The 27,918-nt window shown below is 39.4% G+C and overlaps 1 protein-coding gene across 1 annotated transcript in view; it reads left to right on the top strand.

Moving 5' to 3' along the window:
• nalf1 (NALCN channel auxiliary factor 1) overlaps positions 1-27,912 on the top strand; it is a 53,894-nt gene extending 25,982 nt beyond the window's left edge. The window contains exons 2-3 of the mRNA XM_005948208.3: positions 22,082-22,253; positions 27,304-27,912. Of these exons, the coding sequence (XP_005948270.1) occupies positions 22,082-22,253; positions 27,304-27,602 (471 nt within the window). The 3' untranslated portion in view covers positions 27,603-27,912. The remainder of the gene's footprint in view (positions 1-22,081; positions 22,254-27,303) is intronic.
• The last annotated feature ends 6 nt before the right edge of the window (positions 27,913-27,918 follow it).

Here is a 27,918-nt window from a genome sequence, read left to right as displayed (position 1 = left end):
CCCCCCCCCCCTTCTTTTTTTAAAGCCAGGTGTGCATGTATATACAGTACAGTGAACTGGGTAAAAGGCTTTGTTAAGCTCTGTGTGGCCCATTAGGATGATTGAGGATCATGTCTGTCCCGGTAAATGAATTGTCAGTCTCTGGACATGAGTTTTGTTTATTAGAGCATAGTGTGACAGTGAGCAACAGTTTCTTTTTTTCTTTTTTACAGTAAGGTGATTTACAGTATCACAGAGTACACTGCCAGCCTGTGAGTTAGAGGATTGCATAATGGTTTTTGTGTTTTTAAAAATGCAGCCCTGTAGGATACAGTGAAACCTAATTTACTTAGCTTTACTATCTGCAGTGACGGCACATGCCATGTTCGGAAGAACCAGCAGCTTTTCATTCAGGATTTGCTGCAGTGGTGATTTCATCAGCTTCCCTCGCTGCTCTGAAATGAACTATATTATGCACAGTACAAAAGGTGGCAGAAAAGCCAAGGAGAGGCGGGGAAAACACAAAACAGGAAGTGACAGAGGGGAAAAAAACGCTTTGGCAGAAATTGGTGGATGTGGGCATGAGCAACTGGCCATAGAGTCCTTTTTATCATGTATACTTTTTCAAGTCTACTTGGAGTTTGCTGCAAAGGGTGCATGGGTAGTTGGTGCACCGTGGCATAGTGTGTCCGTGGACGAGTCAGTGAATTTGCAAAAAAAGGTGGGAGACGCAAGCACGTCCGCTTGGAGCCTTTGATGACGAAATTTAGGTCGCTCAGACTTAAGCGGACCTTTGCATACTTGCGCGTGTGGAAAGCATAACATGAACCCAGCTACATTCAGACTGACAGCTCAAAGAGTTTAGTGAAGAATCCTGGACACTTCTCACCCTTAATGGACAGTTCGACGGATGTGCAGGTCGCAACTTCGCATTAACAAAGTACCATCCTTCGCTAAAAGCACGCCCACATACGATAAGTATGTTTTAACCTAAATTGGACCATAATTAACAACATGAACATGAAGAAATCTCGACCTTATTAGGGATATATTTAATAAGGTTAGTGAGAAACAAGGTCATTGCTTTTTATACAGTTCAACCTCTTTTAGCAGCCAGAACAGATGCCATCTGCTGGCCACTCTGAAGGATGCAACAGACTTTTTGCATTGGCTTCACTTTTTACACGTGGAGGTGTGAATATGAGTGTGAATTGTTGTCTGTCTCTGTGTGTTAGCCTTGCAGTAAACTGAGATTTAATCAACCTGAGATCTCTCATCAATGTGTTCTTTTTGAACTGATGCTTTACCTGTTAGGGCTAATATTTAGATATGGCACCTGGACTTTATGTTACACATTTAACAGTGTGGTGCATTTAAGGAGGTTTTTTTAATCATTACCGGTGAACATGTTAGAACTGTTCTTTTACAGTGAAGCCTGTCTAATGTCAAGGAATACCAGTTTAAGGATATGTCAAAACAAGCACAAAACATGTGAAATTACAATTAATCTATTCAGTCAATATAACATATACTGATTGAGGGATGGGAGCTTTGTTGTGAGACTTTAGTGGGACTCAAACAAATCTTTGTAAGTATCTGAAATAGCATTTCATATTTCACTGTATAATAGTACTGTCTGCAAACTAATCTGTTAAACTGGTCTCTTAGTAAAAGCAGTATCTCCTTGACATCAGTGGTTTTCACAGAAAGTATTTTCTGTGGTCTGGTTAAGATAAGGTGCGACTGATATCTTGTCCTTGGGTGTTGCACCCAGTGATTGAAAGAAAAGGCTATCTATGGTATCCCATCCACAGTTACAAGTCCACTTAAAACAAAACCGTCTGTAATCAAACATCCTCCATCCATTTTACCCTACAAAAAAAGCCCTGATGATTCCAATATGAGATGAATCTCCTGTAAATGTGTAATGACACCATTTTGAAACTACCCCAAGTGACTTTTCCTGTGTTATAATTCATAATGATGCACAGCCAGTATGGTAATTGCCAAAAACAATCCTGCAATAAACCAATATAGACAGGTAATATAGGCCAACCAGTGTCTTCTCTGACTACATGTATCATTCAGGTAAATGTAATTTGCTATAAAAATTCAGTATAGTTGTTAAGAAGTACAAATTCCATTGATAATTCTGTTAATCTGTGTTTCTGTGTGCTAATAGTTAATCTGTCGGCGAGAAATAGAGAATTATTCGTTATGGATGGTTAATAACAGCTTTAACATTCAATTTCTGGTTAGAAATACTACATTTTGACTTGAAGTTCACTATAATGTCAAAAAGTTAAAAATGTCTGCAAATTCCACTTTTAAAACTCTAATTCTGAGATTTTGGTCCAATGATAGCATCACAGAGTTACAGCAGATTTGTGCATGATACAAATCTAATGTTCCACCACATCCCAAAGGTTCTCAGTAGCACTGAAATGTGGTGACCGTGCATCCCATTTGGTAACAGTGAACTCATTGCATTGTTAAAGAAGAAGTACTTTAAGATGAGCTGAGCTTTGCGACATGGTGCATTATCCTGGGAGCAGCCGTCAAAAGATGAGTACACAGGTCACGAAGGGATGGACACGATCAGCAACAATAGTGTTGCTGTTATCATTAAATGATAGGGCCCAAAGTGAACATCTCCCCCAACACACACACACACACACACACTAATAGTATGATTTCATACTATATACTATGGTGTAATACCCCCTTGAATCATTGATGCAAGGAAGAATGGATAGATCCATGTCGCAGAAATCACCAATCATCAGACCAGGCAGGTTTTTCAAGCTCCTGTGTTTTTTTTTGTTTTTGTTTTTTTTTTGTTTGTTTTTTTGAGAACTGGGACGTTTTTCTTTGTTTGACCAGAACAGATCTCTGTAAACCTTAAACAAGGCTTTGATGCAAAATCCCAGCAAATCAGAAATACCACAGATCAGAAATACTCAGACCAGCCCATCTGGCACCGCACCAGTACCTGGCTACTTTCAGCGTTACTTTACATCACCTTTCTTCATGAATCTGGTGCTTGGTTTGAACTTCAGCAGATGGTCTTGAATAGGGTTTTCAATACTCAGGTACTAATCAATACTAATAATTGCTATCAGATTAGAAAGTCATTTGCAGTAGCACTGATACAAACAGTACTGTTTGTGCCTCTTCCAACTCATGCACAACTTCATACAGCACCATTGGAGAGAGTCTTGCACACAGCCCTTCCCATCACTACAGACTAAAGTAGTTGACACTCATGTCACTGAATTTTGGTTCAATAACACTGAAACATTAAACTGTTATAAATAAAGTTTATAATACATTAATGTTAACTGCTTAACTCTTAGCAATTACGTGATAGCTGCAAACTCTTCCTCAGGGGGTCATAAGCTAGTGTAGTGTGGTCCCAAACATGCGTAATTAGGAGGGTTTTATCAGGAAGGGCATGGCATCCGTCATAAAATCTTGCCAAATCGACTATGAGGATCCATCTGCTGTGGAAATAGAGAAGTTGAAAATACTTTTATTGGATAGCCACACTGGCTGTCTGTTAAGTTATCATTAAGGTAGCGGCTAGTGGCTATGGCTAATAGTAAGAGAAGTAGGATTGTCTTTAATTACTTTGTGGCAAATTTCCAATCCAGGGATGGAATGAGAAAGATCGACCGATCGATTAAGAGAAATGGAACAACTTTGAAAGCAGTTAAATGATTATATTTAATGTAAGAAAGCGTGTCGTTTGAATTTTTGTGTTCATTTAACACTAAAAATATTTTTGTCAGTGGTGTTAAATAATTTTTTTCAGTTGGGTTGTTGATTTTTAGCTCGAGTTTAAAAGCATAAGCACTAATGAATGTATTTTTTTGCGAACTGTTCAGGAAGCAGTGTGATTAATTATTTGTTTAAACTCATGTCTCAAGGGCCAAAATGTGTTGTTTTCACATAAAAATTATTCATGCTTTTCTTTTTCTTTTCACAGATCTATGCTATATACACCTACAAATACAGGTCTCATATAAATCCCTTCATGACCTTGTGCTGCCTACTCACTAGCCTTAGTGCAAAGCAGAAAATATTTTATTTATATTTTATTCGTTGAAAGATGAACATGTGCTGCTGTAATTACTAAAGGTAAAAATAACATCTGCCCTCAGATACACACCAAGATTATGAATTAATGGGTATTCTTTACTGAGTAAAGACCTGTGGCATAAGCAGTGTGAATGTAAATCATGTGAGTACAGGGATTTTATTCCGGTAAGTCACAAACAGTTGAAGCTGCAGTTTGTAGCCTCCGTTGACTTTCTCACTTCATTAAGTCCAGTAAAAACACAGAGCAATCCCACAGTCTCTACCTGTTTTTCATTAGTATTCAAGGCACAGAATAACAGCCTACAGTAATAACCCACTAATAATCCTCATTGTCAGTTTTTATTTTTACTTTTTTGGGAGCGCTTGGTGTCACCAGAGACCATAAATATACATGGGAAGTATTAAAACTCAGCCAGTCCTGCTGTCAGTCACCAGAATCTGATGTTCCCTCATTGTCTTGAGCAATGAGCTGGTGATGCAGGATGATGTCACTAAATCTCAGCTAATTATGATATTTGTTTTCTAGTATTTTTCATCCTTTTCATGTATTGAAACTTCCTGAAAATGTATCCCAATAGCCACTGTGTTATTTTAAAATGAACCCCAATACTTCCCCCTTAGACCGTCATTATCAAAGGGAAATAGCTATAGCTGGATACAGTCCAGATCAAAAGTTTAAGAGCACTTGAAAAATGGCAACAAATCATATTTTGCATGATTGGATCTTAACAAGGTTCCAAGTAGAACTTTAACATGCAACAAGAAGAAATGGGAGTGAGACAAAACATTTTTTTGTTTCTCAGTATTGAGTAGCTCCACTGTTATTGTTGATCACTTCAAAAATTCGTTGCTTGATATTTCCATGAGGTGAGTGGGAACAGCCGGCCGCATGAAGGGCATCTACTGTCTAGAGCTGTTGTCCATTTTTGTAAACTTCCCTTGCCATCCATCCCAAAGGGTCCTCAGTTGGATTTAGATCAGGGGAAGACGCAGGATGGTCCAAAAGTGTGATGTTATTCTCCTGGAAGAAGTCCTTTGTCCTGCGGGCATTGTGTACTGCAGTGCTGTTCTGTTGAAAAACCCAGTCGTTACCACACAGATGAGGGCCCTCAGTCATGAGGGACGCTGTCAGCAACATCTGGACACAGCCAGTGGCCTTTTGACGCCCCTGCACCTCCTGAAGCTCCATCGTTCCACTGAAGGAAAAAGCACCCCATACCATTATGGCGCCCCCTCCACTGTGGCGTGTAGAAAACATCTCAGGTGGAATCTGCTTGTTATGCCAGTAACATTGGAAACCATCAGGACCATCAAGGTTACGTTTTTTTCTCATCTGAGAATAAAATTTTCTTCCACCTTTCAATATCCAATGTTCAAAGTCCAAGCGGTCAGTTCTGTGGCGCTCAAGCAGACGAGGCCTTTGAAGACATTTTTTGTTTTTGAAGCCCTTCGGTCTCAGATGCCGTCTGATGGTTACAGGGCTGCGGTCGGCACCAGTAACAGCCTTCATTTGGGTCGAGGATCGTCCAGTGTCTCGACAGACAGCCAATTGGATCCTCCAGCTCAGTGCTGGTGACATTTCTTGGGTCTTCCACTTGACTTTTTTTTCCCATAACACTCAGGATCATTTAAGAAATTCCAAATGATTGTTTTTCTGCGTCCTACCTCAGCAGTGATGGCGTGCTGCGAGAAACCCTGCTTATGCAGCTCGACAACCCGATCACATTCAGGGAACATTGTTTTGACTTTGCCATCACAAGGTCAGTGTGACTACCTGACAGAAAATGACAATGAATCCACATTTTTGCACAGACCTGGCCTTTTAAAGGCATGAGGTCCTAAACTTTTGATCAGCTGTAAAACAGCCTGTATCAGTTTAAGCGCTGTTTTCAATAAATTGCATGCTCCAAAAAATGTTTTGTCTCACTCCCATTTCTTCTTGTTGCATGTCGAAGCTCTACGTGGAACCTTGTTAAGATCCAACCATGCAAAATATGATTTTTTGCCATTTTTCGCCTTTTAAACTTTTGTTCTGGACTGTACAAAGCACTTTTTTTTATCCCTTTTTGATTCCCCCCAAAAAAAAATTCTTTAAGAAAACTGCACCATTGTTAACCACCTAAATAGCTACCTGCCTGTCTACGTGTAAACATATTTACCTGTTGGGGCTGGGTTTGTGTCTCCTCCCACAAACCAGGAATCTTTCACATGTAGGGTGAAATATGTTAACCGCTACATCATGCTCATTAATGAATATTAGAAAGGCACTAAAGACAAACAAATAGCACTGCAACATAAAACCAACTCGGGCTTCCTCCTTGATGTTGAAACAAGTTGCATCCATTTAAATTTGCATACAAAAAACCTAAAGCAATACATTTGATCATATTTCTAATTTTTCAATATTATTTTTAATTTAGCTGTAATCCTAACCATATCATTAGCAAGGGAGTTTCAAACTTTATTTTTCAAAGTATTGCAGGATTTTGCAAACTGCTCCAGTTTGAGCATCCTTGTCTGGCGATAGATCAGTGCAGATCATGCACCTCTATCTAAGAGAGCTGCTCCGTTTAGCACGAATAGAGAGAATGTCAAGCCATTATCAGAGGCACCTGGTACACCCACAGTCCCAATGCCGTTTCCACGTGACCTCCCCTCCAAATCCTCCCCTCATGTAAACTGCTAAGTGGCCACCTGAGTTGAGAGCCACTTTGGTGCGTTTCGAGGAGCTGCACACTGCTGTGAAGACCCTCTCCCACCTCTTCAGCAGTGTTCAGCTCTGTTAGAACAATAGATGTTAAATGGGAAATCGCGCTCCTCAGCTTTGTCTCATTTCTAATAGATGCTCTTTCGCACTCGACTGCTACTGTAATATGTCCCAGAGATATTAACAAATTTCTTTCGTAGTTAGCTCTCAAGGCTGCAGAGATGGCAGGAGGAGGGGGTGTATGAACGCAGGAGCTTGTGTCAGGCTCCTGGTGTGGGCGGAACGGGAGGCCTCTTGGACATTTAACTTCCATTTAGCTGTTATATACACTAATAAACACACATACAGTGCATACCTTTAGTGACATTTCTGTGTGTGCTATACCAGAGGTCTGTAAGCACTCATTTTTAACTTTATAACATCTTATTTTTTGATCAGCAGGTGGATTCTTTCATTTTTCCTCATAAATTCTATGCCTACAACACTTTGCATCAGTTATCTGATTTCTAGTTACTTAAGAGACGTGTATGTCTTCACTTTTCTCTGAGGTCTCTGGGAGATTAGAACAGTAACACAGTTAACACACACTTAACTTTATAAAGCATTCATAACAATGTCTTCTACTCTTAAGGGGCTTGAAAATAACCAGAAGATCTTGTCTCTGTAATGTATTATTGTCTCTGTAATAATCCTGTAATAATAATACTGCGAGGATGCTGCTCTACTAGCATTAGCTTTTAGTGCAACACATCACCATGTCTACATACTACATCGAAGAGCTCTTAGCATGGCTTTTGGTATTCATGTTCTAGTTACAAAGTTTTTTTAAATTATTAAATGTCTTAGAAGAGGAAAGGACAATAGCATGATAACAGCAAAAAGCTGTCTATCTGATAAACTAATCACATTATATTATGTAACTATAGTGTGTGTGTGTGTGTGTGTGTGTGTGTGTGTGTGTGTGTGTGTGTAATAGACAAGCATTTATATAGTTACAGGTTGTTGTGTTTTTTAATACAAAAATACATGTCTTTTGGCTAATAGCAGGGAGTTAAAAGTTAATGTTAGCCTAGTAAGCTTTTTGTTTTTAAAGTTAACTTTATTTGCGGCTTGCTAGCTTGGTTAACGAGGTGTGTCCATAATTCACTGTGATATTAAATGGCGTCTTAACGCTCAGTAGCGAAAAACAGGAAAAATTAGCTCTGGAGACTCAAGATATACCAGTGGGTTGGTTGTTGACTGGAGTAAGTTGGTACATTTACCTGGTATTAAAGTTTACCTATGTAGAAATGTAATTACATATCAACAATACAACACTTAATGTTTGTGCTGTTAGTTGAAATTCTTAGAAAGTTAGACAAAATTAAAATTGGTGATCTTAAAAACTGGATTTAATAAATTGGAAATGCAAAGTAAATTGGAATTGTTGCATCTCAATATAGCGCAAAGGGCAGCAAACGACACTAACTGATCATCAACATCAACAACTTTGTGAACATGCTAGCGTTTAGTCTAAATCTGTACTCTGTCTTAATCGAGCCATAAAAAGTGGGCAGAGTGACGACAGACTGTGGGAAATTTATTCTATGATGAATCTTTATTTTGTTTTCTTTTTCTTTCTTTGTTTTCTTTTTTCTTGCGAAAAGTAAAAGGTACATATTTGCACTGTTTCTTATTTTTCTTAGATTTTAGGGGTTTACTAGGCAGAGGTTAGAATCTTCTTACAGACATGTGATAGGTAATAAAAACAGAAATGAACCAACTTTACACCTTTTCTTAAAAAAAATCTATTTTTGTTGCTTTGTTGTAGAAGAAGAAAGTACAAGGGTCAAAAATAAGCAATTTACCCCTAAAGGAGTAATACTCTTTTTTTCCTGACTGTGTTCAGATTACAGTTTTAACATCTATATGCTGATTGCTCTCCTCTCACACACTGGCCCTTCCTTCTCATTCCCTCTCTGTCATTATTCCCAACACTCGGATGTGATGATCACCGTTTACACTTTCTACCTTGAAAAGCGATCATCTGTGATGACGTCAGTCACCTTGAATTTATTTTCTGCAGACCTCAAAAACTCAGTGTGTAGAAATGGATGGAATCCAGAGATTAATGTTGCCAACTTGTATTAGGTGTCTGGATATTTAATGATCTGTCTGTCCCTTTTTTCTTTCCAGTATTCCCACCTTTGAACCTTGTCTTTTTCTAGAGTCCTGTCATGTTAGTACTTACCTGGACTCCAGTTCTTTCATCCTCATGTTAGCGTACACATAAACAACCAGGTGTTTTAGATGTCATGTTTCATTGCTGATAAGAGTGATGTAGCCAAGCCCAGTTTTGTGGTTCCTGTGTGTCACAGCGACAAGGTCCCTACTCAGCATTTATCCCGCTGTGTTTATCATGGAGCGCCATCTCGGGGGTTGGATGGTTCAGTCGATATGTCCCAGGCTTATGTCAAGCCACCTGCAGTCAGCAGGGTCTGCATCGATGAAGAAAGCAGAGCCACACTGACCTATTCAGCAGCCTCGCTGTTCTCTGATCCAGCTGAAAATGATTTCTTTAAAACTTGGGAGAGGAGAGCTGCAGAGCTGGCTCCAAGCCAAGAGGGATTCTTCGACCAGAGCACGGCTTAATCTACTCACCGTGAAAACCAAACCTGGGAAACAACCTCATGCCTAAAGAAATTAGGTTTGTTTTTCGCAGCAGATAGCATTTTTACATGGGCTGAATGCCAATTGTTAGACCTGCCTGCTTTGTAAATGGAGCCAGGCTGAAAACAAATCCCGCCATGCACATTCATGATCATGTTTTCTCAGAAATGATGAACAAAACACGGTTCAGGGAAATGATGCTATGTTTGCATCTACGTCCTGATAAGTGGATCCAATCTTGCAGCATTGGGTGCAAAGCAGGAGCAGATAGCGTTGAGTCGGATTGTAAAAATCTTCCCGTTCGTGTCAGTCAAGCCTAATGGGTCAGACGTCTCATAAAGCTGTGTCCTCTAGAGAGGCTTTCCAGCTAAAAGGGTCAAGATTTCTAGAAGCCTGTCAATATGATTGATCTTTAAAGCAGGCCCGTGTTTAATGTTTTCACCTTTAAACATTGTTCTTTTGGGCTTGTTTACTTCTGAGAAACTGGAAAACCGACAATTTGTCAGCATTTACACTCGGTTTCAGTTCAGAGGTTTATCAGAGCTGCTTTACTGACAAATGTTGACATTTCAAAAATAATAAAATAGATTAAAATCTCATTTTTCGTAGATTTTTTAAAATGTTTTATTTGTTGAACAGTTTGAAATGATTGTATAAAAATAGACAGTACTGAGCAAATGTTGTGAGCCAACCTTCATTTCCTTATATTTTACTTTCAAGGAGCCAGCCTTTCTTATTCTTACACTTTTTCAGTGGACTTGAGCATTAAGTCTCCAGCCTTTCTGAAGGTCTTTCCAAGCTTTTCACTCATTTTCAATCTAGTTCTTGTACCTGCTCATTGTTGTTTTGGGGTTTTTTTTTGTCTTTGTTAAGCCACTTAACACTGACCTATGAATAATTCCTGTGTGAAAAAGGCCCCTAACTAGACGGATGAACCAGTGTTGTCCCTTCACATAACAGACAATTGTAAATTATATCTTTAGGGACTTGGTTATGGGCAGCCTGTAACAGAAACACAGAATTTGTTTCCGTTTCTTTGGTTCAATCCACCAAAAATGTCAATGGTAACATAGTTTGACAGGCATAAAATAGTATTTTTGCAACACCGAGGTGATTGCCAAAGAGCTATTAGCTGAAAATTTGGCATATCTTGACATAATTCAGCAAAGACCTGACACAGGGTCTAAGAAATATATGTGACCTAGACCCGTCTGAAATACTAGTAATAACTTTTTTTTGTATAGCACTTTTTAAAACACACAGTAGTAAAGTTTCTCACAGTTATAGAAGCCACACATTAAATACAGACACAATCAACATACTGCTTGGGTCCAGCTGATCACATAGGCTGAGAAGGCTTTATAAAAACGAGATCACCTCTGGTTTTAAAATAAGGATGTAGGAATGTTAAGAGACCTGATGATCGGAGAGGCTGGCTGCTGTTACAAGTTATTAGTATTTCTGCTATATAAGCAGAGCCATGTATCTATGTAAGTTAATAGAATTTTAATTCTGAATTTTGCTCAAAGGTAATGAAGGGAAGCAAGAATCGGGGAGATATGCGGATGTCTGCTAGTTCTTATTGGCAGCCTAGATGCTCCAACTGCCTTCTGGACCAGTTGAAGTCAGGCTAAAGAAGACTGAAAGACACACGTTGAATAGTTACAATAATCAACACAGTCCTAACAGTGATGACGTCCTCTGAAAGTCTCATTAGGAAATTAGGAAATTAAGGTTCTTTAATATATCTGTGAATTGCTGTGTATTTATTTTTATGCTTTTATTCTTTTTTAAGTCCTTACTTGCTGTCATCTTGGTGTGATGGTGTCTTGGGCTTAATTTCTCCTCTATGACATTGACTGCTAGCATATTGTTATTGAAAAGTAATGGAGGTAAGTATTTAGTCTTTATGTGGTTAAAAAATTTTTTTTTCTTTGTTCACTTGATTTTTCCCAAGTGAGCGCTTGTCGGTAGAGGCTGACACGGTCAAGGTAGGAACAAGGGTCGCACTGAAATTGCAAACCATCTAATTTGGTGAGAGCGCCCTGCCTTAGTGTCACACACAGAAGCTCTGCCTGGATGTGTTACATCACCAGAGGATGGGATGCAATAAGTGCACACGTCAATGCAGGAAAACAGGCAACCGTGTGTTTGCCTGTCCTGCTGGATTATCCAAGTGTTGCATCATTGACCCAAGGCGACCGCTGAGATTTAAGCTTTGAATGATCAAAGTCCTATCAACAAAATTTTGCCAGTATTGATGGTGTCTTTTTTATGTCCTGCTCTGTGTGGTTTATACAATTCTTTTTCCTGAATGAAACAGATCATATTCGCTTGTTGATTTCCACTTCAAATGTGAGCTCTTCAGTATCGTGAATCTAGCCCTATTTTGCACACTGGGTACTGTACGGTACTTAAAAAAAGCCTTGTCAAACCGCGAAACACAGCAGAAAATAGCACAGGTAGTGTAAGAGCCCCTTCCTGTTCTAACGCAGCCATGATTTGTGTGAGTGGTAATGATCTGTGTCATTCAGCTTCTAACTGGGATCTCACTCTGCTGCTGACTCATATGCTTTTTATAGCCGTCTCTGTCATTCCACTTTATAGCCGCCGCGTGTGTGTGTGTGCGCGTGTGTGTGTGTATGTGTGACAACACCGTCCTGCTGGGAAAGAAACAGAGTGTTGATACTTCACAGCATGTTGAGTTAAAGTTTTTTACATACCCGGGAGCTTTAAGCCAATATGAGTACAGTTAACGTGGCACTTCATTTATGAGCCAGAACTTGGGGATACACTCGTTGTGGCTCAAGACATCATTTCATGGCCTGTGTTTAGTATAATATTAAGGCTAATAAAAAAATATGCACACTTAATGAGTAATGTTTAGAGCTTCCTACTCAAAAGCAGCCATTTTACTGTTTTATGAGCCCCATTTTAGAAAACACACTCATTCACTTCAACAAGAGTTAAAAAGATAAAAAAATTAACACATAATATCTCCACATATATACACATAGTAGTATAGCATAAAAACCTGAAACAGGAGAAGGGGCTAGCTTGACTCTCAACAAGAACTAAAGGGTATGGGATAAAACATGATATAAGACATCCGGTATTTGGTCAGTTCTTTAGTAAATTGGTAAATAAGTTATTAGTTATTAAGAATGAATTAGAGTAGTTGAAAAACAGCAGTGCATATGGGAGCTGCTGTAACAGGCTGCTGCTCAGGAACAAAATAAATAGATTATTTACTCTTTTCAAATGTAACATAATTGACTATTCAAACATGAAGCTACATTAGCTTATCATAAAATCTAAAAAGCAGCTCTCTTGCTTTTTTGTTCTTTTTTTTTGGAAAGAAGAAAATTAACAGTTTAAGTCAATTCTGTAACATAAATAGTAATTTAGCTTAGTTTAGCATCACAGCTGGAACTGAAGCGGGCTAGCTTGGCTTCTTTTAACAAAATTAAAACAATATTCTTCATCTTTCTAAGATAAATGTGAAGTTAGATAATGTTAGCATATGAAACAGAAAAAGGGGGGAATCTAGCTTTAATTTTTCTGAATTTAACAATATTAACACAATTTATTTCATGTCTCTAAATTAAATATGAAGCTAGATTAGCTTAGCATTAGCATAAAAGCTAGGACACAGGGAGGGGACGCTAAATGTTAGCTACCTTTCATGTTTGAACTATTACCAGTACCTGGAATTTTTTGACACTTTCTTCACGTTAATAGTATTGTATAATAATACATAATAAACAAATTATAAATAATAAAAAAATACATCAATAATTCTTGAATGAATTTTTTTATTTTGCACACCATAATAGCTGTGTTGGTCACTGTCTGACAATGTCTGTGATGTCAACACCACTGTCACAGTGTCTGCGTACTTCATTATTAAATAATAATGTTAGATTATTATTGGTTATGGTTATGTTACATAATATGTTTTTTTGCAACAAGTTTCTCTGACAACAACTTATCCCACGGCCTAATTAAAATTACTAATTAAGGATAAAGAAATTAACAATAGCAATGGATAGACATGACAACAATTTAGTTCCCTAATAGTCAGACTTTTTTTCATCATAAAGAAGCAGAATTTAGTGTCTTCTATATTTCACAAAGAATACGTACAGCCATTTATTTCTTTAGATCATCATAATGTAGCCCCACATTTTTTTCCTCTTGTTGGTCTGCACTTGAAAGTAGAAAATAAAGGCACAGTGGGGGTTTTTACGAGTGCTAGTTTGATGTTGAACCTGTTTATATATTGTTGATTTTTGTGCTATGCTACCAAATGAGTACCGAGCAAACAATTACATGTGTCTGCAATTCAGCAGCTCCTCTTGTCTACAGACAAGCTCTCCCACAGTCCTCTCTGTGTTAGATGACAGGCATGCGAATGGGAATGGTGGGGGAAGCCCTGCAGCCCGGGAAAGCAGAATGGAGGATGAGCTGCTTTGCATGTCAGATTTACAGGAGCTGTCAACCTGAGAGCCGCTTCTTGTGAACAGCTCTTGGTTTTGGTGGAATGACCAAAAACTGACCCTTTTTTACAATACAGAAGTCACCAGGAGTGTGTGATATCCATTTGAGCTGAGGAGTGGATCCCCTTTTAGCCAAGCAGAGAGAAGTTATTTGTAGGGTCTTTTTATTACATCGTAAATGTGACTTTTTTCCTTTCTGGCTGCTAACTTTTGCAGCATGTAGCACCAGAATAGCTCTGTTAATCTTTATCTTTCAATATACAGCACAGTTGTAACGCTACCTGCTGGCTGCAAAACCAGTGACACCCCCCCCCCCCCCACATGCATTCCCTGCAGAGACACAGTTGCTCTGCTGTTTGATTTGAGAGTGTTTTTTGCTATCCAATTGATTGATGCTACATGACAGCACACAGGCAGAAAACCTCCCCTGAAGGCATCAGATGCACTTTTTTCCAACCTGCCAATTATTTCATGTGGCAAACAAAAGCATTAGAACTAAAATCATTCAAATCAAATTGAATTTACAATTAAAATACACATTATATTCTCCCTTGGCTTTGAATTCCATTCAATTCAATTTTATTTTATTTATATAGTGCCAAATCGCAGCAATAGTTACATCAAGGCACTTTATATTGTAAGGTGAAGACTTTACTATAAGGCTGAGAAAACAGTGAAAACACCAACTATCAGATGACCCCTATGAGCAAGTGCTTTGGCAACAGTGGGAAGGAAGAACTCCCTTTTAAGGAAGAAACCTACGGTAGAACCAAGCTCGGGCCATTAGGCTTGTGTTTGTTTGTTGCGATTGTAGATGCCAGTTGTTTGTAATTATTCAGTAGTAAATGCATCCTGCATTACGACAGTTAGCTCGTCGGCTATTAAATGCCTTTAACACATCTACAGTCTTGATGGTTGTGAGGTCAGGACTCCACAATGAAGTTCTGTCATTGTTAGGTTGTAAAAGCTGGTTAGTCAGTAACAGACAGGAACACTTCTTCATCATCCTGCTGTCCATTGTCTGTGTTTTCTATTCCCTGCATTACAGTTTTTCAAGTTTCACTACAACTTCGAGAGCAGTTGGCAAGTGGCTGCAGACATGCCAGCTTTTCAGTGACTGATGGTTGCCAGATGGTCGATGGCTGCTCTCTAGACCCGTGTGACCCCTAACAATAGTTGATCCGTACTTTGCAATTAGGAGCCTTTACCCAGAAATAGTAGATAAAATAGTACTTATGCATTGAGTCTCATTTACCCAATCACACAGATTCATGTAATGCTTTTATCTGTACCTAGGCACTTTGATCTAGCATTCATGCTCTCAATAACACTCTTATTGATACATCTGGAACAGTTCGGGGTTCAGTATCCTTCCCAAGGACACTTCGATACATAGACTGTAAGGACGTTTTCCCAAATATAGTTTGTTTCCTCTGGTCCGAATAAGTTGATGAATTTGTAGCTTTTTCCTGTGGTTTGGTTTGTTTCAGCACAGAGAAAAATCCAAGTCAAGTCCAAGTGAACCAAAATGTGTTGAGAATTTATGTTCATTTCACAGCTAGTGCTTACCCATACTGACCCTTGCACTTTTATCATAACCTGCCGCATCCCAGAATACAAAGCATATGTGGTTACAAGACCTCTTTTTTTTTTTTTTAGCTCACACTTGTAAGGTAGACCTCGTAGTAAGTTTGGATCAAGGTCGGATCACATTCACATCATAAACAAACCGCTCTGGAGTTGAAATCAACGAAAACAACTGCACCAAGACTCTTTGGAGGAGGTGGTCGCGGTGTGGTTCTTTTGGTCCACATTTCAGCGATTACTCACACCTGCACAAACAAACCGCACCGAGCTTGATTGCAATGGACTAAACACCACAGGTATGAAAAGACCTTAAAAAAAACCCTAAAATCCTATCTTTAGACTACCCGTTCTACCACCTAAGTCAACCTTAAAGAAAGAAAGAAAAGCTAACTAGCTTTTCCCAAGTGAATGTGCACCATGAAAATGGACAGGTGGCCTTACTTTTTTAAACAGCAAAAGACCAAACCCACAGTAGTCAGTGCTATAGAAGTTAAGTGTCTTGTGTAATAGTTAACAAGTTGTGAAGTTTAAAAACAATTAATGCACTGCATACTGTAAACAACCATTGGTTGTTCTAGCATTAAACCTCAACCTGTCTCATATAATAGTCATCACTGCTGACACTTATCTGGCAGAACATTAGCACTTAAATGGGATTTTTATTCTTATTTATTCTTCAGCTTTAAATAATTGGCTTGGGAGAAAATTACTTAAATTTCTAGAGTTAATACCCAAAACACAGCGACTAACCGACACGTGATGTGTTGTCAGGTGTGGCATCTAAACAGGACTGAAGCTCTTTGTGCAAATAGATGGGCTTTTGCTGAAATCAGCTGCAGGGAGTAAAGCCCTGGTGGAAGCAGTTGCCAGCTTGGTGTCTTTCCTGTCTGTGTCTCTGGGCTTCAGTAAATTGTACGAAGCAGACTAAGCTGCATGGCGACAGAGGCTTTTTGAGTGCCAGGTTCCCATTCACACTGATCACACATTAGACTGATCAAATCAGACTCCAGGCCTGCTTCCTGACTAACTCAATTTGCTCTTGTACGTTTCCCTTTTCACGCTGAGCATACGCACGCACACATTTACACACACACACGCAGACACACATAGACCTGCTTGCACGCTTAAACATGTGCACACAAACAGACAAACCGACAGAGAGTGGGGCAGTACCCATTGAGCTCTAATGAAAAGCAGAAAAAGCCGTTACCTTGGCAACTGCCAGCATACATCTTCAGGAGGACCCAGATTTCCTGTCTCACTGCGATCGTATTGTTTTGGCTCTCTTTTGATAGCCGCGGTATCCCTAGACGGATTATCTCACGGCGGTGAGAATTTATATAAAATGATCGCAAATTAAACAGCAGCATATGCGCAGACAAGAAGCAGTGAAAATCCTCGGTCACGGATTTTACACGTCACACTCCAACAAACTCTTGAAAGATAAACCCCCATTCATTGATCTGTCTGATTTTTATCTTGGCCCTGAGCTTGTTTTTTCCTCTGTACGTTGAGCTGTTGAGCCACTTCACCGTAACAACGCTTTTACCAAAAACAGAGAATCATGGGAATTACACTGTTGGTGTGGTCTATCTAAATTACCCTCCAAAAAACAAAGAGGTGTAGTCACTATAGTCCACAGCAGTTTGTTGTTGTTTTTTGCAAGTGTGAGCTTGGATTTAAACAGAGACAGATTTTCCCTCTAAATCCCAAACAGCATTGACTTTTTCCCCCTCTCCTTTTGCTTTGCCGGATGAGTGTATTTCCTGGAAATAAGCCCAACAGTACAGTATGTTGCAGATGCATGTAGAGTGAACATGAAGTCATACGTGTCTGGAATATATTAGATTTTACAAAGCACATTGTTCTCATCATTATGATTCCCATCATCCTAATCAGATTATTATAATTAATATAATTGCCTGTGCACTGTTTGTTATCTTTGTATATTGGCATAAATAGGAAATGAGACGCACATGTGGGAGGCCAGTGCTAGAGGTGAAGATTTACCTGGGTACAATTTAAACAAACATCTAAAACCACGAGGAGTCGAACCACAATGACAGCCCCGCCTCCAAAGCATGGATGTCTCTGTGTGGTTAAATAACACGGAGGGATAATTAACTGTGCCTGCACCGTTTTGTCTTTCCCTTTGGATTTTTTTGTTAGTTTTGTTTGTTTCATTTCGGAGGTTTTTGACTATCATTACACATACAAAATTTTTGATTTTATTCACATCTATTATTTAAAGGCCCCATCACTTTTGCTTACTTTTGAACAGTTTTGTATTTATTTAGTTTGCCTAAATTGTTAAAGTTGTTTACTTAGTTTTTCACTTAAATATTTAAAATCAGATTCATTTTCATGATTAAATTGAGTTTAAGTAAGTTTAATTTTTGAAAAAAGAAGACAAAAAGCTAAAGTTTGCTACTTTGTTATTTATTAAAGTCTGAAGGTGGATGCTTCTGGAAACTGGCCAATCATAATAGAGGAGGGGGAAGGCCTTAAAGAGACAGGCACAGGCTTACATTATCACACGTATCAAGGGATCAATTCTAGATTAAAAATCATTTCGTAAATTCAAAAGATGATGGCGCAAAAATCAATATATAACACTGCCATATTATTGGATTGTATTGATACTGGTGAGCATCTACACGGTAACTGACAGTTTTAAGGTTAACAATAAAGAATAGTTTTAGTGCTAAAAATATAAAACCAAATTTTAAAAAATGATTAAAATAGAAATAAAAGAAGAATGCAGTGATTTGCAAATCTTATTAACTGACAAAATGTACAATTTGAAGAAAAATATATGATGCCAGAAACACACTTCAGAGAAGTTGGGGCAGACCCATGTTTAACACTGTGTAGTATCACCTCTTCTTTTAACAGCAGTAAAGCTGCTGCAGCAGTCCTGAGTCTTCTTTGTCATGGTTTTTGTCTCATGATGCTCCAAATGTTTTCAACAGGTAAATGGCCTGAAATGCATGAAGCCCAGTTCACCACCTGGACTCTTACAAAAGCTACAAAAGCCATGCTTTTGTAATAGATACAGTATGTAGTTTGACATGGTCTCCCTTGAAAAAGATTTCATTTGGATGGGACCATATGTTCCTCTAAAACGTGTATATACCATTCAATTCCATGAGCACTAATGCCCCCCCATGCATTCAGCGACACAGGTTTTTTAAGTGTGTGCCAATGACAAGCCGGATGGTCAACATCCAGTTTGTCTGGCCACAGGGTAGGGCTGGGCCATATTATACCGTTCACGGTAATACTGGTATAATGTTAGGAAACGATAGGAAAATGAAATATCGCGATAGAATATGAGTAAAACGCGCATGCGCAGTGCCTTTGTTTTCATACGCACATGGCCGATTGTTGAGTGAAACAAATGAACCAGAATTGGTTTGTAAAAATGGTGCAACTTCAGTGATGTGGAACTGGTTTGGTGTTTGTCCGTCAGATACATGACAAGGCACATTTTTTTGCAGAACATGCAAGCGGCCGTTGTATTTGTCAGATTAAGATGCCCTTAAATCTGGGAGTAATCTGGGTCCTAAACTCCGTATACTTCAGGTCAAACGAACACTGCAGCATCACTGAGAGTTAAAAACTGTCTATATTCTTTAATCTTTAATAAAACGATCAGCATTGCTGCTTTACTAGGTGTAACTATGAAGTTTAACTTCCAGGCATCCATGAAAACAAAATTTATTACATTTAACGGAGTTAGGCGTTAGCAGGAAGCTAGCGGAAGTTAGCTCGCTAGTTTCGCTAGTTACCCAAGCATGATATTGCATGTTCTGACTCAGAAATTTCTGAATAAATTCAAACGTACAGCTCTGCTATCACTTCCAACATAAATGAAGACAGGAAACTAAACAGCAGTGACGTTTGTAGGGTTACTGAAGTTGGGCTAGCTGGTATATAATGATGTGCTACGTGATCGCTAGCCACACAGCTATGTTAGCATAACATAAACAGTGAAGCTGGAGGACGAACACTAACACTTTTCCACTTATAAAAGTTAACGTTCCTGATAGTTAGAGACAAATGCAATCGCATGGCAGGATGCTGTAAACGGACCAAACTTCAGTCAGGAGAACAACTGAGATAATCCATCCACAATACGAGGTTAGTTATTAATATACTGCAACAACATGGGAATAGAGCAGCTGCCAGAGAATTCAACATTAATGAATCAATGGTACAGAAGTGGAGGAAGCAAGAAAAATGAGTTTAATAAAGTTTGATTTATCTGACTGCTTTGTTTCGCTTAATGTGCCTTATAATCCCGTGCACTTATGGTCCGAAAAATACGTACTGCACACTGCAGTTTAATGTTGCAAAGCACCTCTTTTTAACTTCAGTGGATATTATACATGGTTATGCTCAGGATATGTCAGCCCATTTCTACTGGAAATGCCTTTTGGTTAAACTTTCAGCAAGGAATTTGCATTTGCACTGTTACATTTTTATAAAGCTTTAATGTACATAAAAAACAGCTTCTTGTTTAAGTGAAAATAAAAGGAAGGTTGTCTTTTTGCGCTAGTAAAGTTGTGGAGTTGTATTTTGTCTCGCATCAATTATATCGTCAGTTATATCGTTATCGCAAATTTTCAAATATATATCGTGATAAATATTTTTGGCCATATCGCCCTGCTCTACCACAGGGTAGTTTTTTTGCTTTGCATTAATCCATTTTAAATGAGCGTTGGCTCAGAGAAGATGGATTGTATTCACATATTGCATAATAGAGTTTTATTTTGTTTGCCTACAAAGCGGGGTTTTCAGCATGCACAAGCATGTTCCCGTGCAGTCCTCCAAAAACGCAACATCGTGTAGCTAGAATGGGCATAGGTCAAATGCTGATTGGTTGAGAAGTGGGTTGGAACGGGGAAGAGAGCGACAGTTTACCAGGAAAGGGAGAAGTGTGAAGCAACATTAAAGATAAAAAAAAAAAAAAGCATATCACAGGCTCCACCACGCCCAAGATGGGCTTTTATTTTCATTTTCCCAACTTTAAAAGGCTTCATACTAATGTGGAACATTGGTGGTGTTCCCCTTAAAACTCAGATTGCGTTATTGCAGCATTCATTAGTAAGTGCAAAACTTGGCTCATGGCAAGATTTTAGCATTGTACTATTTGGTAATTACATGACTGTTGGTAATGGTTTGTTTTGTCTTTGATTCATCACTTGAAAATTGCTGTTGTACCTCTATTGCTTAAATGTGTCAGGCAGCCTAATGACTCTTTTAGTGGCTTTCATCACTTAATAGCAGCACATTTCCGCTGTTATTTAACTGACACAGCTTTTCATTGCATGTCTTTGTGGCTTCCATGAGACAATAATTGAAAAATTGTGTTGCCAACTCCAGGTAGAGCAAAGAAAGCTGGCTCATAGGAAGCATGTAACATTGTAAGCAGTCCAAGGAAACAAAAGCATCCGGTGTGTGTCCCATCATGCCAACTCTTTTTTTTGAGGCATAGGTTTATTCAGCTTAAAGGTTCCCAGCTAGCTACAAAGGTAGATGGGATGGGGGAAAGTGCCTGTCCACCTTTAAAGACTGTGTTAGAGGGCACTTATCAAACTTACAGTGATCTTTGGTCCCACCGGGTTGGCGCAGTAGGCGGTGGGGTCCTAAACAAATCTGATTTCAGTCTCTGCTTGATATCGTCTGTGCTCTTTCCCCTCTCCTGTGTTAATCCCAATAAAACACACAAAGAAATGGCTAAGAATGAGAATGAATCCAGACTGTGGTATGCCCTCGGTTCATTTAGTTTTGCTAAGCTTTCCAAGCTCGAGGCTTTGGCTATTACATGTCACCATCTGTCTCCTTATGCACATAAGTCTGTGCGTTTTGTATTACATCCTGCCTCACAGTGAACTAAAGCAAATTTAACTTGGAAGAAGACGCAGGATGAAATGTGGTGAGTTTATTTTGTGCCATTTGGTTTTGATTGCACTGGCATGCAGCAAGCAGCCAAACACACCACAGCAGATTAAAAACACCCCTTTGCTTTGAAATAAAGTCTCGTACGTTTTTGTCATGACTGTTTTTTTCTGTTAAACGATTTTCCATTCGGCTGTTTCAAACACGCAAAAAGTCCCTCAGAAGGGGGCAGATGTTAACCAAACCCTGCCCCTAATCCTAGATGAGTCACTGATGACATCGTGGATATTAAGATATTTAGTGCCTTTAATGGCTTTATTGGAAAAAAAGTCCTGCCTGCCAATGATTACTCTGTATTTGGCGTAGCTTTGATTAGCTAATCTTTGAACAGTAACCTCTAATATCCCAGTGGCTGTTAGATTGATGTGTGAAGTGTTGCTGTTCTATTTTGGTGGAAAAAACATGTGACGCTTAGTGGACCTCTAGATATTTATTTGTTATTGTGAAGAAAGCTATTTGAACCAAGGGGAGGGCCAATACCCAGCAGAGACAAATGCAGTAACTTCCTCCAATCCTCTTGTGGACCATGAACCTGCATCTATTTATGTAATTTTCTTGCCTAATTCTTCTTCCTCCTCCTCCTTCTCCTCCTCAGGCGGCCTATAAGCCCTGGCTGTGTGCTCAGTATTTCCCCACCACCCAGCAGTCCTGCCAGAAGAAGGTGCCGTGCCACCAGTACTGCCTGGAGGTCCAGCAGAGCTGTCCGTTCATCCTGCCCGATAACGACGACCTGATCCACGGTGGCAGCCCCAGCTTCATCTGCACAGGTTAATACCCACTTCCTGCCTAGTGCCACTTCGTGTATCCTGGAGATGAGTGCAGATTGTGTGTTTGCATGCGTGGGTGTTCATGGGGCCTTGTATCCTCTTCACAGAAAAACCTTCTAATTTAATTTATGCTAGTGAATAGCTGGTGAGTAGCATTTTGCAAAAGGACAGACAGTAATAAATCATCCAGTGTGTGTTTCTCTGTATTGACTGAATGGTGTCTCACCAGGAAAACAGTGAAGTGGTTCTAAAGGCTTTCTGATGACATCTAGTGGTGTTTTTGAGCACTGCAGTCCTCATGCAAGGACGTTTTAACAACACATTTAGTCCTTCTCTCAGTATCTGCTGCAGATTTGTTTTATTCTGTAATAAAGGTCAGCTTCACGGGTTACCTGGATGAGACTGACAACATAAAACATTTCAACACCTAAAGGCTTAGAGGTTTGTGCATGCTTATAATGGATGGAAGTCATGATTTTATTTTTAGTCACCTATTTTTAGTCGCTGTGTGATGATTCTATGAAAGTATACTGGGGTTAAACAGCTGAAAACAATTCCTGCAGTGCTAAATGAGACTGTTGGGTCAACTACAACCAGATTCCAAAGTAGTTGGAATGCTGCGTGAAACTAATTAAAAACAGAAAGCAGTTATTTGCTTTTAAAGCCTGTATTGAACTGAAAATTATACAAAACACATCTTATAAAATTATAGCAAAAAGTTTTCAAAACATTGTGACAGAGGCATGTTTCCCTTTTGACAGCAAATTTTAATTAAGTGTCGTCAAAATTTAGGCATTGAAATTATTTTAGTTTTAGTTGACTAAATATAGATAGACTAGATAGTAAAATAGAAAGTCTGAAAGTTAAAGTGTTAAAGCGTCTGCTCTTCTCTTCCTCCCAAGCGCTGACATTTGTCTCGTTTTCTACCTGCTCCTGGGGGGAGATCAGATGTGCGTATTTGACCTGCACAAGAGTATCCAGAGTATTTAAAAAAAAAAAAAAAGAGTATCCAGAGTATTTTAATCTTGTTTTTATTAGTTGATGAAGGTGTCGATGCATTTCATCGTGCGTTAGTTTTTATTCAATTATCGTCTTGTTTCTGTTATAAAAAAAAAGGTTACTGAGGAAAACTGTGATGTGAATTATTTTTGGTTTTTACAAAGCTTTTCCTGCCCTTTTGGTGTCCCTTTCCAACTATTTTTAAAAAATACCATTTGGGCATTAGCACTCTCACCTCTGAGCAGGAACGTTTGACGTCCTGTTTGACCGTATTCCCTCCTGTGAGTCTCCGTGGATTTCCAAAGTTCAAAGACATGCATGTTAGGTTAATGTGAGTGAATTAAAGAATTCCTGATGGTTATAATAAGTTAGTTTGCCATAAATTTAAAAATATGCCATCAAAAATATTAATGGCTGCTGTAAGCAAACTGTGAGCCACAGTGAAATACTTTGTGAAGAGAAAGGGGCAGGTGCATGCAGGTGTTCTAGAATCAACAGGAAGTTAGTCATGCTAGTTTAGCGCCTGATTTGTGTCGGTAACAGTCAGCAGTTTCAGCAACACGGCTGTCTGCGGCGCTCAGCTTTTGGAGCCAATTAAGTGACTTCCAATCCTCTTTGCCTGCCCTTCCATGTTTTGCTTTTAAAAACTGCTTTAACATCTCAGCTAAATGTAAACACCCAGCGGTGATACTCACATTTTTAGTGTGGCTTGCACTATTCAAACATATCATTATCCTAGAACTCCTTCGTAGCTACAATCTAGATATTATTAAATTTCTAAGCCATCTTCAGTGTTGAACTAATCCAGCGCTACACTATATTGCCAAAAGTTGTCTGCCATCAAACGCATATGAACTTGAGTGACATCCCAGTTTAATATGATGTCACCCAGCTTCAACTATTCTGGGAAGGTTTTCTATAAAGTTTAGGAGTGTTTATAAGAATTTTTGACCATTTTCCCAGAAGCATATTTGTGAGGTCAGATACTGATGTTGACCTGGCTCAGTTTCCACTCTGTTTCGTTCCAAATGTGTCCTGTCAGGTTGAGGTCAGGATTCTGTGCAGGCCAGTCAAGTTCTTCTACACGAAACTGACTCATTCATGTCTTTGTGGACCTTGCTCTGTCTACGGGTGTGCAGTCATATCCTATCACGGTACCACGCTAGAATTTACTGAGCTCCTGAGAGCGACCCATTCATTTATGTATGTTTGTAGAAGCAGTCTGCATGGCTAGGTGCTTGATTTTATACATCTATGGCCATGGAAGGGATCGGAACACCTGATTTAAATGATTTGGATGGGTGAGTGAATCGGCAATTTAGTGTAGTCGTCCATAAACTTATTGGTGCATTGCAACCAGGAGCTGCTAAAATCAAATTGGCAGTGCTCTTTGCAACAACAAATAGGGCTCACATTATGGCATAAATCTATGTGAATCCACCATAATCCAGTCTGCATCTTTCAATGCACCATGGGAGCAGATCCAAAAAGATAATCCCCCAGTTCAAAGTGACAAAAAGCTACTTGTGGTACACTTTAAATATTTTACCTACACTACCAGCATGGCAACAAAAGCAGCATGACCTCTTACATTAGTGGAATATCGACGTAGGAAGGGTCGATACCTCAGGTTGGAAGGGTTGCAGGTGGAAATGAGTCGTACCAATTTAAGATTCAACAGCAAACTCAAACCTAATCGTTTTCATAATGTCTCTTTTTTTTTTTCTTATACTTAGTCAGTCATTTGTTTAATAGTAATTTAACATTATATAATTCACATATAAAACTATGAATTGTAATTTTAAATGGTTTAAAAGCATGCAGAATAGCATATGTAGGCAAGTATATTTCTCCTTTTTTTTTTTTTTTTTTTTTTTTCCCGCCTTTCCCGTTTGGCTCTTTTGCCATCAGAATTGTTGTCTAAAGGCAAAGAAAGATGCCCAACGGATTTACTTTACCAAATTGACCATCCCAGCCTTGCCGTAATGGTCCATTTGATTCACCTTTTATTGTTTATTTTATTTTCACTTACTGAATACGGGACAGACGAAGGGAAAGAAGGGGAGAAAGAAAGAGGGAAAGAGAAACAGCTGAGAAGAGGGACGGGGGAGAAGGGCAAAAGACAAAAACCAACAGAATGGGCAGCAAAAAAAAAAAATGCATATATCAATCACCTGGATCACCTGCTGAGAAAGAAAAAAGAAAACAAGCAGAAGAGAACAAGAGTAATAGAATAAACAACATCACAATGATATATGGGAATATGACAGTAAATACTAAATATTAAACATTATTGTGCAGCACATAAGATCAACAGAACACAGTGTGCTTTGAGGTAGGAGCCAAAAAGGGTGTAGTTTGTGGGTGTGATCACCCGTGTGTACACCTGTGAGCATGGACGCGCTTGTTTTTTTTTTTTTAAAGGTTCATAATGTCTCTTAAAGATGATAAAAGGGTAAATCATCTCACTTGTCACAGGTGCAACAGACGAGTCAGGTGAGGTGTCAGTCCACACAGAGAAGGGGTCTAATCCAGCAGCCCCATCAGTCCTCAATCTGCTCTCATCATCAATCACATGCTCTCTACTTATGCTTTGCTTTAGTTAGAACTAAGTGAGCTTCTCTCTCTGCAGTTTAAGCTTCTCCGTGCAGATGATCACAGCAGCCATGGTGTTTTTGTTCTTTCTTTCTTTTTTTTTTGTAAACATGCTGGCAAGTTAAGACTTCCAGAACCATCAACTGATGCAGCAATGCGCTCCCTCTGTGCCGTGGTGAGCTCTAATTGGAGTTCATTTGAGGGTCACCGTGTCTGGTTGTGATTAGAGCCACACGCTGAGGTCTAGTGCGTTTGATCCGTTTACCGAGGCAGCAGATGAGCAACAAGGTGGCTGGTGTCAGACAGATCATTGTCGTTTGTGCTCCATGTGAGCTCTTTATTGCACGTAAGGTTATTTTTTTCAACTTTTTAAAATTATTATTACTAAGCAACTTCACAGAAAGCCACCATAGAGATGTATCAGATTTAGCTAAAAAGGCTAAATGGAAAACAGTCTCTCTTTACTCTTTTTGTCTCTTTGTATTAGATAATTATTGTTAACGTTTGACACATACTGATAACATTACCTACAGCCTCTAAAAATAACCAAAACATGCTGAGGACTCTCTTTGCATCCTTGAGCAATCAATGAAAATTTCAGTTCATGTCCTTCTCAGCTAAAAAACCTTTTTTCGCATCTTGTTGTCACGTTGGTTTTTCTTCATGGATCCAGTATTGATGGGTGAAGCTGAACTGTCTGATATCACTGGCTGCAGTTGGAAAATCGCAGATATTAATGGATTAGTGAGGTATGCTGACCCTAATGCACAAATTTGACCCCCTTTTACATTGGCTGGTTCATTATAACTTGGGCTGAGCACATTACTTTTATTGCAGGAGCCCTACAATAAGCCGCAAATGCGTAAATATGTTTTGCACAGTTGGAATAACAGCAAACAAAATTGTTCATTTTGTCAGCTCATTTATCACCAAGAAAAATCAATCAGCGTAATTCATTTGTCTTTGATTTGGAACGACGACGAACTCCTTCACCAGGCTACAAGACGGCGTGAGACTGGTTAGCTTAAATGTTTAAAAGTCACATTAATGATGTTAAAATGTGTTAGTGTCACATCTTGAAGCAATTATGGTGTCACGACTTTAGTTTCTTGTGTTTCAAAGTTTGCAAAGCACTGAATGCACTTTTACGTTTAATGGCATATTGTTACGTGTCTGCAGGCTGCATGTTTTCTTTCCCTCCCCTTTTGTTTGCCGGGGTGTAACACATATTTATGTATTTATGAGCCATTTCTTATTTTTGGTTTGGTTCCTTCTGGCCTTCCATATGAGCGTGTGAACAGCTGATTGTGCAGCAAAACAGTGGAATACAGAACACAGTTGTTATATCTGTAATATCTGCTGTGAGAACACCAAACTACCAGTGACCCCCTGTTATAAATACAAGTGCACAGCAGGGGAACCTCAGCTTTTTCATCCAGTGTCTTCTCTTTCTCAGGTCTCTTGGGAAACCATCCATCAGACAGTGAGGCGGAGTGCTGCGACGTCCGATGGGACTCCAAAATGGACAACCCTTCAGGGGGCACGCTAAAAAGAACTGCTTCTTCCTGCCAGCCCGTGGGGGCTTCGGTCACTTCCGCCGCCACCCCGAGACTGTGCAGCGGGCGACTGAAGATCTGCCTGCTGGCCCTTGTCCTCCTACACACTGTCATTATCATTTCAGCCTCCCATAATTCTTCGTTGGTGGGCGTGGCTGCCATTTTCTCGCCAGAGGAAAGTGCTTCTAATGAGGAGTGAACCTTGGGGTTTAATCAGGGCTGGAGCTTGCGTAGAGCGATTGTTGACAGGGAGGAAGACGAAGGCTTGTCATGGCTGCCAGGGACACAGCTGGTGAGATGTGCTGGAAATGCCTCCACAAGCCTGCTGCCGATGAACCGCCAACCACAGGAAGTGGGAAGGTTTTAATTGGAGCGGAGGGTGCTGGAATTGGACACCAACTGGAGAGAGATGTTTGAGAACCACCACCCCTAAAAGAACTGACCTCTTGCCACTTGAAACCTGCTCATTGTTTCTATTCCATCCAAATGTTTTCTAGCATATTGTCCCCCCCCCC

This window comes from Haplochromis burtoni, unplaced genomic scaffold (assembly GCF_018398535.1).
Source record: "Haplochromis burtoni strain Fernald_Lab_line unplaced genomic scaffold, NCSU_Asbu1 Contig_471, whole genome shotgun sequence".
Lineage (NCBI taxonomy): Eukaryota > Metazoa > Chordata > Actinopteri > Cichliformes > Cichlidae > Haplochromis > Haplochromis burtoni.
Note: the sequence above shows the minus strand (reverse complement) of the source record. Positions and strands in the feature narration are given on the sequence as shown.